The sequence below is a fragment of the Notechis scutatus genome, chromosome 1 (genome assembly GCF_049901735.1).
Source record: "Notechis scutatus isolate UNSWTSFEM ecotype Mainland chromosome 1, rNotScu1.2, whole genome shotgun sequence".
Taxonomy (NCBI): domain Eukaryota; kingdom Metazoa; phylum Chordata; class Lepidosauria; order Squamata; family Elapidae; genus Notechis; species Notechis scutatus.
Window position 1 is genome coordinate 10,738,398 of NC_142009.1, and position 15,490 is coordinate 10,753,887.

The following is a 15,490-nucleotide window of genomic DNA, read 5'->3' on the forward strand; positions in this document are numbered from 1 at the left end:
AATACTGTATTCCAACCACTGCGCCACCACACCTCTTTTATCATCTTGAGTCCTTGGTACTCTTTGAGCTTGGTGGTTTTCTGGCAGACAATCCCTTACCCATCTTCACTGCGGAAGATAACCAAGTTCAAAGAGCACCAAGGACTCTACTGTTCAATGCTGAGCTACAAATACCCTTTTCTATTGGTATCAGATTGCCATTTTAAATTGGGAACAGACAGCTGAAAATAGGAGAAGATGCATTCATGACAAATGGAGAGAGGAAATTCTTCTCCCCACCACTTTAGACCATCTTCTCCTATTCTTCAGAGTAAAGGTGAAAAAAATAAATAAAACTAAAAAAAAAGATTAAAAAGGTAAATATGGAAGGCAAAAGAACATCAACGGAAATATGTTTAGAACCGAATAATTTATTATTCTTCATTGGAATAAAGTAATATTTTTAGAAAATGTTAATATAGAGGTCCTTGGTTAGTTTTTTTTTTTTTTATCATTTTGTATGCATAACGTAGCAAATCCTTTCCCAATTTCTGCCATTTGCTGCTCACGTTATTTGTGTGAAGTACTTGGAAATGAGGCAGTTGGTAAGGCAAATGTTTAAAAAAGACTCAGTGAAGTCTGTCCCTGTGATTAAAAAGGAAAGGAGAAAGGAACCACCAAAAAGGAATTTTTAAAATTCTCCGGCAGGACAGTGGCTGAGTGGTATGACCTGGGGGGGTATTCATAATAAGCACAGGCCTGGCCTGGCTTTTTTCTTAATCATACCAGCTTAATCTCTGGGGAATTCTGTGGAACAGGTATGGGTTTTCAAGAGGTCTTCTAAGTAAGCCAACACCCCCCTTTTCACTGGGTAGCCTTCTGATGCTTCCTCCAGCCTTCTCACGTGCTCAATGGCCCTTTCGAGGGTTTTGTCCCTTTCAGGAATGCTCTCTCCTATTCCAGCTTCTTCCCCTTCAGCTCCTGATTTCATATACTGCAACATATAAAGCCGAATGATTTCTCCCTGCTCAAGCACGGACTTCCTGATGTCTGGTAGGTCAGTCTCCTCGGCCAGGCTCAGCAGATGGAGCAGAGCGTGGCATAGTTGCACGCGGAGGCTAGCGCTGTATTTGAACTCCAAGAAGTCTTCAGCGTTCTCACTCCGCTGCAAAGCGGTCACCAGCGCACCCCAAATCTGGGAAAACTGCTTGGGAGTCCCATAATGCCTCCTCTCAGATGGCACAGAGAGAGCTGTGGCTGATTTGATGCGGACTTTAAAATTCTTGCAGGATTTGACTGCTGACGTAAGGGCATCATAGGCTTTGCCAGTCCAAGGGGCTTCTCCTAAAAAATCCAAAATAGGTTAAAATATATATATACATATATATATATATATATGTTTTCTGAGGTTTTCGCAGGTATTTGTATGTGGATCTTTGGTTATTCGGGAAGAAAACTGGAAGTATCTAGGCGAAGATGATGAATGAGACTTCATCGAAACATCGCCTAGATACTTCCAATTTTACAAGGGAGAAAACCCGAATAACCAAAGATCCACACACACACACACACACACACACACACACACACTGCTTAAAAAAATAAAGGGAACACAAAAATAAGACATCCTAGATCTGAATGAATGAAATATTCTTATTAAATACTTTGTTCATTACATAGTTGAATGTGCTGACAACAAAATCACACAAAATTATCAATGGAAATCAAATTTAGCAACCCATGGAGGTCTGGATTTGGAGTTACACTCAAAATTAAAGTGGAAAAAAACATTACAGGCTGATCCAACTTTGATGTAACGTCCTTAAAACAAGTCAAAATGAGGCTCAGTAGTGTGTGTGGCCTCCACATGCCTATATGACCTCCCTACAACGCCTGGGCATGCTCCTGATGAGGTGGCGGATGGTCTCCTGAGGGATCTCCTCCCACACCTGGACTAAAGCATCCCCCAACTCCTGGACAGTCTGTGGTGCAATGTGGCATTGGTGGATGGAGCGAGACATGATGTCCCAGATGTGCTCAATTGGATTCAGGTCTGGGGAACGGGCGGGCCGGTCCATAGCATCAATGCCTTCGTCTTGCAGGAACTGCTGACACACTCCAGCCACATGAGGTCTAGCATTGTCGTGCATTAGGAGGAACCCAGGGCCAACCGCACCAGCATATGGTCTCACAAGGGGTCTGAGGATCTCATCTCGGTACCTAATGGCAGTCAGGCTACCTCTGGCGAGCACATGGAGGGCTGTGCAGCCCCCTAAAGAAATGCCACCCCACACCATTACTGACCCACTGCCAAACCGGTCATGCTGGAGGATGTTGCAGGCAGCAGAACGTTCTCCATGGCGTCTCCAGACCCTGTCACGTCTGTCACATGTGCTCAGTGTGAACCTGCTTTCATCTGTGAAGAGCACAGGGCGCCAGTGGCGAATTTGCCAATCTTGGTGTTCTCTGGCAAGTGCCAAACGTCCTGCACGGTGTTGGGCTGTAAGCACAACCCCCACCTGTGGACGTCGGGCCCTCATACCACCCTCATGGAGTCTGTTTCTGACCGTTTGAGCAGCCACATGCACATTTATGGCCCGCTGGAGGTCATTTTGCAGGGCTCTGGCAGTGCTCCTCCTGTCCCTCCTTGCAAAAAGGTGGAGGTAGCGGTCCTGATGCTGGGTTGTTGCCCTCCTATGGTCTCCTCCACGTCTCCTGATGTACTGGCCTGTCTCCTGGTAGCGCCTCCATGTTCTGGACACTACGCTGACAGACACAGCAAATCTTCTTGCCACAGCTCGCATTGATGTGCCATTCTGGATGAGCTGCATTACCTGAGCCACTTGTGTGGGTTGTAGACTCCGTCTCATGTTACCACTAGAGTGAAAGCTCCGCCAGCATTCAAAAGTGACCAAACCATCAGCCAGATAGGAACTGAGAAGTGGTCTGTGGTCACCACCTGCAGAACCACTCCTTTATTGGGGATGTCTTGCTAACTGCCTATGCTTTCCACCTGTTGTCTATTCCATTTTGCACAACAGCGTGTGAAATTGATTGTCAGTCAGTGTTGCTACCTAAGTGGACAGTTTGATTTCACAGAAGTGTGATTGACTTGGAGTTACATTGTGTTGTTTAAGTGTTCCCTTTATTTTTTTGAGCAGTGTATATTGTCAGGGCTCCGGACAAGATTTATTAGGAGTAAACATGCCAGCGCTTCCTGGGTGTAGCCGACTCTGAGACATATCACTCCTTGTCATCCTTGACCCTGGTTTTCCCCCACCCCCTGGGTGTATCATAAGTCATATTCTCCAATGGGACACATCCATAGCCAAGAGTCATCCATCATCCAGTTAGAATTTTGCATGGCAGAAACTTCAGTCACCTAGAAACTATCTTTGAAAACATTTATGGCATCCAAGTTGCCCACTGCTCCCCCCTCCCTTTCTGTTGGCAACTCTAAAAACCATAGAAATATTTTATGAGTTGACATATATATTACCAGGCTTCTCAGGAAGCCATCTATTGCTCCTTTCTTTTAAAATATCTCCTCCAACCAGATTTGTGATCATTTGGTTAGTTTCCAGCAAAAAACGGCCATTCAAATGAACGGGTTCACTTAACGACCACATCATTTGTTTAAGGGCCACTGTATTCACTTAACAACAGCAGTGAAAAAAGCTGGAAATTTACTTCAGGTCATGTGGGTTCCTTGACTTATAACCGTAACAACTTACAACTGTTATTCCGGGCTCAATTTTGGTCGTAAGTTGAGTTCTAGCTACTACAGTGAAATCCACAGGTGAGCTTTCTCCAGGAATTTGGGCAGCATCTTTGGAAAGCTGGACAAAGATGTCCCTCTCAGGCTGGCCCAGGCTGCCCCTCTTCATAATCTCGCATCTCACAGCCTATTTTTATTTTTAGTTTACTTTATTGCCATTGCACCTCGTACAATGAAATTAAATACCATATTCGGTGTACATTATGACTATGAAAATAAACACAAACACACATCCTTCACATTCTATACACTGAATTGAAAACCCCTGATATTGCATTAATGTTGCACTATACAGTAGACTTCAAAAGAGCTAGTGCCCTGGGATAGAAGCTGTTTTTCAGCCTATTTGTCCTGTGTCACCTGCCAGATGGTAATAGTTAAAAAAAAAACGGGTACCGAGGATGAGATGGATCTTTGAGAATGTTTTGAACTTCCTTGAGGCAGCGGGAGCTATAAAGCTCTTCCAAAGAGGGGAGAGGACAACCAATGGTCTTCTGGGCAATGACATTAACCCTCTGGAGTGCTTTCCTATCTGCCACTGTGCAATTGGCAAACCATACAGAGGTGCAGTATGTTAAGATACTCTCTCTGGTGCAGCGGTAGAAGGTCACCAGCAGTTTTTCATTCAGTGGTTGTTTCCTGAGAAGTCCCGGGTAGTATAATCTCTGCTGGACCCTTTTGACCAGGGCTGCAATGTGAGCCCTGCCAGGTCAGGTCCTCTTTTAGGGTAACACCCAGAAACTTAAAACTGATCACTTGCTCCACTTGGTCTCCATGGATAAGCAAGATTTACACAACCAGAAATTATGGCCAGTTAACACAACAAGATGGGAGGGGGAGTTAGCGCTAATAAAGGACTGGGGGACATTTCTGTATTTATCCATGTAGTATGGCTGTAGTATTGTTATTTATCCTTATTACCTTTCTTGTTCCCCGCTCTTATGGGTAATACAGGTAGTCCTCAACTTATGATCACAATTAAGCCCAAAACATATGTTGTTGAGTGAGAGTTTTGTTAAGTGAGTTTTGCCCCATTTTATGACTTTTCTCACCACATTTGTTAAGTGAATCACTGCAATTCTTAAATTAGGAACAAGGCTTTTAAGTGAATCTGGCTTCCCCATTGACTTTATTTGTCAGAAGGTCATAAAAGGGGATCAGGTGACCCTGGGACACTGTAACCGTCATAAATGTGAGTCAGTTGCCAAGCATCCACATATAAATCACATGACCATGGGGAAGCTTAACAACAGTCATAAGTGTGAAAAATGGTCATAAGTCACTTTTTTCACTGCCATCATAACATTGGTCACTAAATGAACTGTTGTAAGTCGAGGACTACCTGTACAGGTAGTCCATGATTTAAGACCACCATTGAGCCCAAAATTTCTGTTGCTAAGCGAGGTAGTTGTTGAGCGAGTTTTGCCCCATTTTACAACTTTTCCCGCCACTTTTGTTAAGTGGATCAGTGCAGTTGTCAAGCTAGTAACATGGCCGTTAAATGAATCTGACTTCCTCCTTGACTTTGCTTGTCAGAAGGTTGCAAAAGGGGATCATTTGATCCCAGGACACTGCAATTGTCATAAATACCTGACAGTTGCCAAGCATCCAAATGTTGACTGCGTGACCATGGGGATGCTGCAGTGGACGTAGGTGTGAAAAATGGTTATCGGTCACCTTTTTTCAGTGCCGTTGTAACTTCTAACGGTCACTAAATGAACCGTTGTAAGTTGAGGACTGCCTGTGTTATTATGAGGATAGTCACTATTCTGTGGCTTTGCTTGTACACTGAGAGCTTCTTTGTCGGAGATGAATCCTTCTGTGTGTCTCTAATCACACTTGGCCAAATCAAGTATTCAATTCAATGGCACCAGTGGTGGGATTCAATTTTTTTTTACTACCGGTTCTGTGGGCGTGGCTTGGTGGACGTGGAGTGGCTTGGTGGGTGTGGCTTGGTGGGCGTGGCAGGAGAAGGATACTGCAAAATCCCCACTCCTGGGGGAAGGTTACCACCGGTTCTCCAAACTACTCAAAATTTCCGCTACTGGTTCTCCGGAACTGGTCAGAACCTGCTGAATGCCACCCTCTGGCTCCACAGGCCTTGCGTTTGACACCGCTGCTTTAGAGGGAATGTGTGTGTAAAATCCAACCTAAAACTTTGTCTGTTGTATCTGAAATCCAGAGAGTGGAGGTCTGGAAAATCAAAACCTGAGGGCAACCTGTAAGATTATACAGTACCCGCCACAGGATAACAGAATAACAGAGCTGGAGAGAACCTTGAAGATCTTCTAGTCCAACTCCCTACTCAACCAGGAGACCCTGCACCATTTGAGACAAGTGACTGTCCTCTCACTTCTTAAAAGCCTCCAGGGATGGAGCACCACAACTTCTGAAGGCAGTGGTGGGATTCAATTTTTTTTACTACTGGTTCTGCGGGCGTGGCTTGGTGGGCGTGGTGGAGTGGCTTGGTGGGTGTGGCTTGGTAGGCGTGGCAGGGGAAGGTTACTGCAAAATCCCCATTCCCTCCCCACTCCTGGGGGGAAGGTACCAATGGGTTCTCCAAACTACTCAAAATTTCTTGCTACCGGTTCTCCGGAACTGGTCAGAACCTGCTAAATGCCACCTCTGAATTGCACCTGAAAATAACACTTGTCATTTTTACTTACCCAACGGCAAGGCAGGGTTTTTAAAGACATTTCCGAGGGCGTAGCAGGCATTCCAACGCACTTTCATCGTGGCAACACTCTGCACCGTCGACGTCAGAGCCTGGATGGATTCCTCAATGGGTTGGCTGAATTTGGGGCTGGCGATGTGGGACGGCTGGAGAAAATGAAGGAGGTTTCCCAGGGCTCGGACAGCATTGCTCTTGACCTGAAGAGAGATGGGAAAAGTCTGTGGCTTGTACTATAAAAACTAGAGCTGTTACTGCCTTAAAGTACTGAATGATGTCATGAATCCATCTTGCTCTGAAGTCCGGCCTTTTCAGGCCTCTGAGCTGATAGAATGGACCAGGTCTTCGTAAGGACAAGGGTACCACTTCAAACCTTCTTTCTTGCAAGCTAGGAGTGTGTAAAAAAATCAATTGGCATGATGTTTATTTTTGACTGAGTGGCATGGTGGCCCAGTGGTAAAGAAGCTCGCCTCCTACTGGGAAGGTTGAAAGTTCAATCCTAGGTAATAGTAGATATTTCTCTCTCTGGGCGCAAAAAAATAAAATAAAAATCTGCTGCAAACTCCACATAGGTGTCAGGAAGGGCATCCAGCCAGTAAATGCTCAGCTCCATAAAGTCGCCTCGACTCTATCCTGAATTACGGGATTACTGGGGTTATAAAAAGGGACCACTGGACTTGGTTTATTTAGAAAAGCATTTCGATGTCTTTGTGCTTGCTTTTCTTATACCCTGAAGCGACATTCTGCATTGTATAGACAGAAAATCAGTAAATTATCTACTTGGTATATGCTTGGTCTACTGGTTAAGGCATCAGTAGAAAGCAGGAGATTTTGAGCAATTCAAGTCCTGCTTTAGCCATGAAAGCCGGCTGGGTGATGTTGGGCCAGCCACTCCCCCTCAGCCCAATTCACCTCACAGGGTGGTTGTTATGGGGACAATGGGAGGAGGAAAATATGTTGGATATTTTGACTTATTTGTAAAAACAATAAATGCAGGATAGAGACAAATAAATAAATGTTATTGTAATATTCCATTGTATTTTTATTTCTGGTTTTTTCTCTCTCACAAATGCTGTCACATTAGGGATTTGTAATTTTGTCTATTGTATGAGGCAAAAATACAAATACAAATCACATTGTGTACAGTGTCCTGAGAAGGCTGTACAGATGATATAAAAATGCTTAAAAGAGGCTGCAAACAGAGTTTCCCGTGGTGAAGAATCATCTGTAAAAAAAATGCAATTGTCAAGCTTCAAATTCCCCTAAAAAGAACCAGCCTGTTAAAATTAATTATGTGCTATCGTCATTTTCAATTCCTAGCAACCGCCTAGATATATTTTCTCCATGAGCCTGTTGAATAAATGGTAAAAAATATCAAGATGTGTTACAGGGAATTGTATACTTTATATATCGATATTTGTTTATTTGATTGATTTTTATCCTGCCTTTATTACTTGCTTACTCAAGGCAGCAAACATGCCTAAAACACGTTTTCCTATTTTTCCCATAACAACCTTGTGAGGTGGGTTGGGCTGAGAGGGAGGAACTGGCCCATGGTATCTTCCTCCAGGAAATGGCTTCAATTGTTTTTCAAGACAAGACTTGATTCCTACTGATTTCAAATTAGTCAATCAGGGGTCAAATTTAGTCAAAAGGTGATCATTACCTTTTGACTCCCTTTGAATTATTTTCCATTCCAGCTGCCCTTTCTAATAAGTTAATTGAGAACTGAGGAACAAGTTCACTTTTTAAGTAACTGAAGGTGGCAAACATACCTAAAACACCTTCCTCCTCTTATTTTCCCCACAACAACAACCCTGTGGGGTGGGTTGAGCTGAGAGAAAGTAACTGGCCCAAAGTCACCCAGCCAGTTTTCATGCCTAAGGCGGAACTAGAACTCACAATCTCCTGGTTTCTTAGTCAGCATCTTACCCGCTATACCAGGGGTATCAAACTCACATCCTCACGGCAGTGTCACATGACATATCGGGACTTTTCCCCCCTTCGCTTAACTGGGAGTGGGCGGGTCCAGGGGGTGACGCATCTGGCCCGCAGGCCGGGAATTTGACAGCCCTACACTATACCAAGCTGGCTTTGAAGAGAGAAAACCCACAGTAGGTCCATTTTTAAATGAAAATCTTCCCCATTTAAATAAGTAACTCTGACTTCTATGTCCTTCACAGGTTAGTCCATCTTACCACATTCTTTTTGTTCCCACTGAATCGCTTGGTGTTTTTCTTGGCACTTTCCCACTTATATGTAACTTGACAAATGTTGCCTGCCAAACTGTACAATCTGCTGCCTTTTTATAAGCTCACGTGCGCAAATCTTGAGATACTTGCCTTATCTTTGTCTTTCGATGCCTCGGTTGCTGATCGTAACATTTTCAGGAGTAACACGTCTGAGAATTCATCCTGGAAACTTTGTCCCATTAGCTCCCTGTTTCCCGCCAAACAAAAACAAAGAAATCAGAAACCACTCCAGCAGGATCAAAAATACCAACAAATATCCACAGGATATTTCATCTTGAAGCAGCCATCTTGAAGCAGCCCCTCTAATTTATCCCTTTTGTATCTTTCATTATTTTTAAAGAGGGCTTGATTTGGAGAGATTAAAGTGTCTTTTAAAATAACATGTTCATATCTGAGAAGACATTAGAAAAATGTGGCATTATGAGCCATCTCTACATCTGATGAATAAAGGGGCTTTGAGTTTTTATATTCTTTTGTCTGTGCCTTTCAACATATGAATTAGTTATAGCTGTGATGGCAACCCTATGCCACATGTGCCAGAAGTGGCACGCAGGACCATCTCTCCAGGCACGACAGCCATTGTCCATTGCTCTTCCGGGTTCCGGCACGCGCATGTGCGCAAGCCAGCTGATCTTTGCGCACGCGGGAGCACTGGAAACTGGAACACCAGCTCTCCAGAGTGCATGCGCACACCAGCCAGCTGGTCTTTATGTGTACGGGAGCTCTGGAAACTGGAAGAGCAGCTCCCCGGAGCACTTGCGCATGCCAGCCAGCTGGTCTTCGTGGGCACGGGAGCACTGGAAAAAGGAAGAAGAACTCCCCAGAGCGCATGCGCATGCCAGCCAGCTGGTCTTCGTGGGCACGGGAGCACTGGAAAAAGGAAGAGCAGCTCCCCGGAGCGCATGCGCATGCCAGCCAACTGGTCTTCACATGCATATGCATGTTAGAAACCGGAAGATCAGGCAACCAGTGCATATGTGTGCGCTGGGAAGCTAACTTACGGTTTCCGGTGCTACCGTCCGCGTGTCAGGAAGCTGCTCTTCTGGTTTCCAACGTATGCGCACGTACTCCCGTTTCAGCACTTGGTGCCAAAAAGGTTAACCCCAACTGAGTTATAGTATTCATTTGAAAATGGCCTCTCTGAGTTAATTCCTTTTCTTTAGGATACTTCTGTATGTTTTCCTGTTTTGAATTGTGTTCCGGGAACTTGGATTCTGTTCCGGGAAGGAAAGGAAAGAAGAAAGGAAAGAAGAAATAACCTTAAACCAGCAACCTACTTGTTGATGATTAGAGTGTCTGTCAGATTCCCCAAAGACCAAGCTGCTTTGGCACGGACATTTGGAGAAGGATCACCGAGAGAATTCAGAACTGTGTTGGCCGTGTCAGTGACAAACATCACATCCTAAGATCAGATATTGGTCATTAATATATGTTATCCACCCCCACATAGTCTGCTACATACCCCGTTTCCCTGAAAATAAGCCCCAACCAGAAAAAAGCCCTAGCATGATTTTTCAGGATGCTCGTAATATAAGCCCTACCCCGCAAAATAAGCACTAATTGAGATTGTCACCCAGATGCATTTCCCCAAAAATAAGACCTAACAGGAAAATAAGCCCTAATGTGTCTTTTGGAGGAAAAATGAATATAAGGCTCGGTCTTATTTTCGGGGAAACGCGGTATTGTGTAATTTCTTCCTCAACACCATCAAATTTTAAGAATGTATCTTCTCTAAGGAAGCAGTTATTGTCTTACCCAAGATGTTCATCGTTTTACCAGTTTTTAATTACAGATGAGCTGTAGCCAAACTTGTCTGATCCCCTGATGTTGCAATGGTTTGGAAAAAAACTTTTCATTTCAATGCTATCATAGCTACTTAAGAATCAACCACAATCGCTTCAATGCACCATATGCATACCCTTGTTACAATCTTATCATTACTTTAATTGCTTTTCTGCATTTCCTGCTATCCGTGCAGCTCCACGCCGCTCTTCAGAACCACAGCCTTATTGGACTCTCCTTTCTTGCTTCCTAACTGACTTTCTTTTGTAGCCTGCCCCTAACTCTATTTCTACTTCAATTGCTAAACTATTTAATCTTGCTTTCACCCCCCTGCCCCCAGGAGACACTCACTTTTCCAGACATTCATTCATTCATTGCTTTCATGAATGAAGGCAAATATACATGCCCAAGAATAATGCTGCAGGGTCTAATATGCTTTAGGCTAGTCTATCGTATTTATGTGGTGCCTGGTGGTGTGTGGATTTTTAATTGTCGATTGGGGTGTTGACAGGTGGCTTTTAAGAAGCTGGCTGTTGCACAAGGAACTTGGGCTGTTGCACAAAGAATCAGCAGTCAACAACTTCATAGCTGGCCATCAATACCCCAATCGACAACTAAACAGTTGCCCTTTGGGGTATTGAGTCCGAAAACTCAGAAGTTTAAACCTCTGGTCACGGTGGCCGATGGGATCCTGCATTCATAGCTTTACAAGGCTGCCCAATTCAGACAGTGTGATTTGTGCTTACAATGTAAAAGTCAAGTTGATTGTGGGTATGCATCTCTGCAGTTTATTCAAAAGTGGTTTGTCCATGCTTTCTCTGTTCCGACTCCCTTATCTGGCCTACGGACCTGAGGTTCCCTGGAGCCTGTCAATTACTTTTGAGACCAACCAAGGTTGGCTAGATGCTGCCATCTGCTGAGGCAAGAGATCTCAATTGCAAATAGAGATTTAAATGCCTGGGGTTTTTTCCCCCCTCTGCTTTTGGGACAGGATACAACATAGGACTCCCACCCAAATGATATTCCAGAAGTCTCTGAAGACCTAGCCGGTTCTCCCAGACCTTTCTCTAAGGTAAATACCGAGCCATTCCCCTGTTGGTTGTTTTTATCATATATTATCTTTTTCAGACAAAAATTGGAGTTTTCTTGCTTAGCTCTATGTTTCTAATTTTTAAGGAACAGGCACCTGAAGTCAGGTGGCTCTAAAGTTATAATTATTATTTAATTATCATAATAATACATGCTGTGGCAAAAATTCTGTGCAGGTAGTCCTCGATTTATGATAACAATTGAGTCCCAAATTTCCGTTGCTAAGTGAGATGTTTCTTAAGTGAATTTTGGCCCATTTTATGACATTTCTTGCCACAGTTCAGTGAATCATTGCAATTGCCAAGTTACTCACACGGTTATTAAGTGAATCTGGCTTCCCCATTGGCTTTGCTGGGCAGAAGGTCGCAAAAGGGGATCCCCTTTGGGATACAGCAACGGTCGTAAGTATGAACCTGTTTCCAACCCTCTGAATTTTGATCATATAGTCATGGGGATGCTGCAAAGGTTGTAACTGAAAAATGGTCACAAATCACTTTTTTCAGTGCTGTTGTCACTTTGAACGGTCACTAAATGAGCTGTTGTAAGTCGAGGACAATCTGTACACAGTGCGTAATATCTGTGGGACTGAGAGGTTTTTGTACAGAGGGGGAAAAAATTGGCTGTAAGCATCACTCTGGTATGAGAACAGATCTTGTCCACTGCTCTTTTACAAAACAGTGAAAAGAGAGCTGAAGAAGCTTCCGGGATGAGAAGAGAAACATCTTCAAAGAAAAACCAAGAAAGTCCAGTTGCCTCCTGAAAAAAAAGCACCTTTGGGACAACCATGATCTGGAGGACTGAGAATCTCCATAAAACTGTGAAAACTTTCCCCAGCACTACAAAACAGGGTTCCTCTTTTTCTGGGTACGGCGCTGTTTAGGTGTTGGTTGAGGAAGTTTCATTTCACAGTCGGATAAAGCAAAAAACCAAAGCAGCTCAGGTGCTTTACCTGCTGAAGGCACGGGAAGACAATGTACACCCCAAGCGCCCGTGAAGCTGCGGCTTTCACCAGAGGATTCTCACTGTGGCTGAGTCCGAGAAGGATCGTGATGCAAAGGATCTGCTTGTTGTCCTGCATCAACAACAGAAAGAAGTCAATCCTTGAGAGTTGCAAAACTTAATAGCATTTAGCAATAGCATTTAGACTTATATACTGCTTTATAGCCCTCTCTAAGCGGTTTACAGAGTCAGCCTATTGCCCCCAACAATCTGGGTCCTCATTTTAGTAACCTTGGAAGGATGAAAGGCTGAGTCAACCTTGAGCCAGTCAGGATCAAATTCCTAGCAGTGGGCAGAGTTAGACTGCAATAGCAATAGCACTTATATAGTGCTTCACGGTGCTTTTACAGCCCTCTCTAAGCGGTTTACAGAGTCAGCCTATTGCCCTCAACCACCTGGGTCCTCATTTTACCGATTTCAGAAGGATGGAAGGCTGAGTCAACTTTGAGCCTACTGAGATTCGAACTGCCAAATTGTCGGCAGATGGCAGTCAGCAGAAGTAGCCTGCAGAACAGTAGTGCATTTTAACCACTGCATCACTGCGGCTCTTAGTGGATTAAACTCAATCTACTAACGTATTTCATCCCAGGAGTAAATTAAAATGCCAAACCTAGAAACTGATGCAGTGCCAAAGTATGGCAAAGCACTGGCACAGTGTACCCTTTTTAGAATGACTTATTGTCAGTGCAAAGAACCAGGATCATATGTCAAGCCGCAGTTAAGATGATTTATTGCTCAAGCTATACATAAGAATCTAATCAATAAAGTTCAATACAGTTAGTCCTCGACTTAAGACCACAACTGAGCCCAAAATTTCTATTGCCCAAGTGAAACATTTGTTGTGAGTTTTGCCCCGTTTTATAACCTTTCTTGCCACAATTGCTAAGTGAATCAGCTGCAGTTATTAAGTTAGTAACACAGTTCTTGCAACCTGACACTGCAACGGTCATAAGTATGAGCGTGTTGCTAAGCATCCGGATTTTGATCATGTGATCATGAGGAGGCTTCAATGGTCAAAAGTGTGAAAAATGCACTTTTGCAGTGCCATTGTAACTTTGAACAGTCACTAAATGAACTGTTGTAAGTCAAGGACTACCTGTATGAGATAATGGTCAACAGAATTCAAAAGGGATGGACTTAGATCATTGGTGGGACTGTAACAATTCTAAGCTGATGACATGCTTAACTCCACCCTCCCCCACCTCTTTCTGTTCTTCTCCTACACTTACAGGAGGGGGCGCCAGAAGCAATCTAGTTCTCAACAGATGCAATATTTCACAACATGAAGTGACTGGATGCCATTTTGCCAGCTTCGCAGTCTCAGCAAGTATCTCTGTCAGCAAAACCAAACAACATTTATTGATGGCTTTCAAATCTTGCACTTGCAAACTTAGTACAAACACAGGTCCTAGCCATGCACTTACAGGGAGACGGCTAAAAGCTTCGGGCAAAATAGAGGAAAGGGCATCACACGTGCTGGTCTGGAGAGTTGGGTGCTCGGCGTTTTGGAGGGCAGCTGGTAAAGGTCCATTCAGCATCCTTGTCCAGAATGTCACGACCTATGCGGTGGAAAAGAAAATCCTTGCAGTTTCATTCACAGAGATATATTTTTTATAAACAGTACTAGCTCTAGCACTGAGATTATATACCACCCAATAGCTTTTTACACTCTCTGAGTGGTTTACGGAGTCAGCATATTCCTAATGATCTGGGTCCTCATTTTACCAATCTTGGAAAGATGGAAGGCCGAGTCAACCTTGAGCCAGTCAGGATTAACTCCTGGCTGTGGGCAGAGTTAGCCTGCAATATTGCACTCTTAACCACTGCGCCACCATGGCTCTTACTATAAATCTAGATATGAATGAAATAAGGCAAAGGCTATTGTTTGTAAAAAAGCAAATCTTGCCATCATTCATGTATTTTATTTATTTATTTAACTGATTAGGTTTTTTAATTCCACTTTTTTATTATTAGAAATAACTCAAAGCAATAAATATTGAATAATCTCTCCTTCTATTTTCCCGACAACAACCCTGTGAGGGAGTTGAACTGAGAAAGAGAAGCTGGCCCATCATCTCTTCCTCCAGAAAACGGCTTCAATTATTTTTCAAAATTCCTATTGATTTCAAATTAGTCAATTAGGCATCAAATTTATTCAAAAGGCAATCATTATCTTTTGACTTTCCTTCCTTTGAATTATTTTTCATTCCAGCTGCCCTTTCTAACAAGTTAATTAAGAAGTGGAGGACATGTTTACTTTATTTACCTTTCCTATTGAATTTTTATTCTATCATTGTGATTTATAGGGGTCTCTTTACTACTGAGCTACCCTAAAAAAAACTTTTTCAACTGGAGATGGGAAGAAAATGTTTCAAATTAAAAACAACAACCCAAAGCCAATTTCCTGACTGCGATAAATGAAGCGGAACATTATGTCTGTAGGTATGCGTTTGTAATATTTGTTCTGACAAGGCTTACTGAGACACTAACAAACACACGTTAGTCCCAAAACCCCTTTTTCTTTATTTTCAACAGCTGTGAATTTTAGTCATTCACAGCCCGCAATGAGTCTCAAACAGTTTGTAATAGTCCCGTGGAAGTCTGACAAAGTCCTTCAGGATAAATCTGGTAAGCACACACCTTTATCTTCCTTGAAATGCTGCCAACAACGAAATTTCCAATTAGTTATATAAGGCCAAATTCAACAGAGCTTCAGGTTTCAAACTGACCAGTACGAACAAGGTTGCTTCCTGCAAAGGTTCCTGTCCCTTTGCTCCTCCTCTCCAAGCCTTACTCCCGAGTCGCCCCTTTTGTCTTAACTGCTCTTGCCTTCTGGCAGCTCTGCGCACGCGTGCACTGGGAACAGGCTCCCCTTGTTCCTCTGCCTCGCTGCTGTCAGATTCTGGAAGCTCTGGAGTCAGCACATAACTCCCAGATGGT

General features: G+C 43.5%; 1 protein-coding gene across 2 annotated transcripts in view; it reads right to left on the bottom strand.

Annotated features, from left to right (window-relative positions):
- Positions 1–390: 390 nt before the first annotated feature.
- Positions 391–15,490, bottom strand: part of HEATR6 (HEAT repeat containing 6) — a 42,110-nt gene continuing 27,010 nt past the window's right edge. For both annotated transcript variants that reach the window (XM_026680454.2, XM_087956635.1), the window contains exons 15-20: positions 13,975–14,109; positions 12,501–12,623; positions 9,958–10,082; positions 8,771–8,867; positions 6,424–6,628; positions 391–1,323 (exon numbers count right to left, since the gene is read on the bottom strand). In XM_026680454.2, coding sequence (XP_026536239.2) covers positions 770–1,323; positions 6,424–6,628; positions 8,771–8,867; positions 9,958–10,082; positions 12,501–12,623; positions 13,975–14,109 — 1,239 coding nt within the window. In that variant the 3' untranslated portion in view covers positions 391–769. The remainder of the gene's footprint in view (positions 1,324–6,423; positions 6,629–8,770; positions 8,868–9,957; positions 10,083–12,500; positions 12,624–13,974; positions 14,110–15,490) is intronic.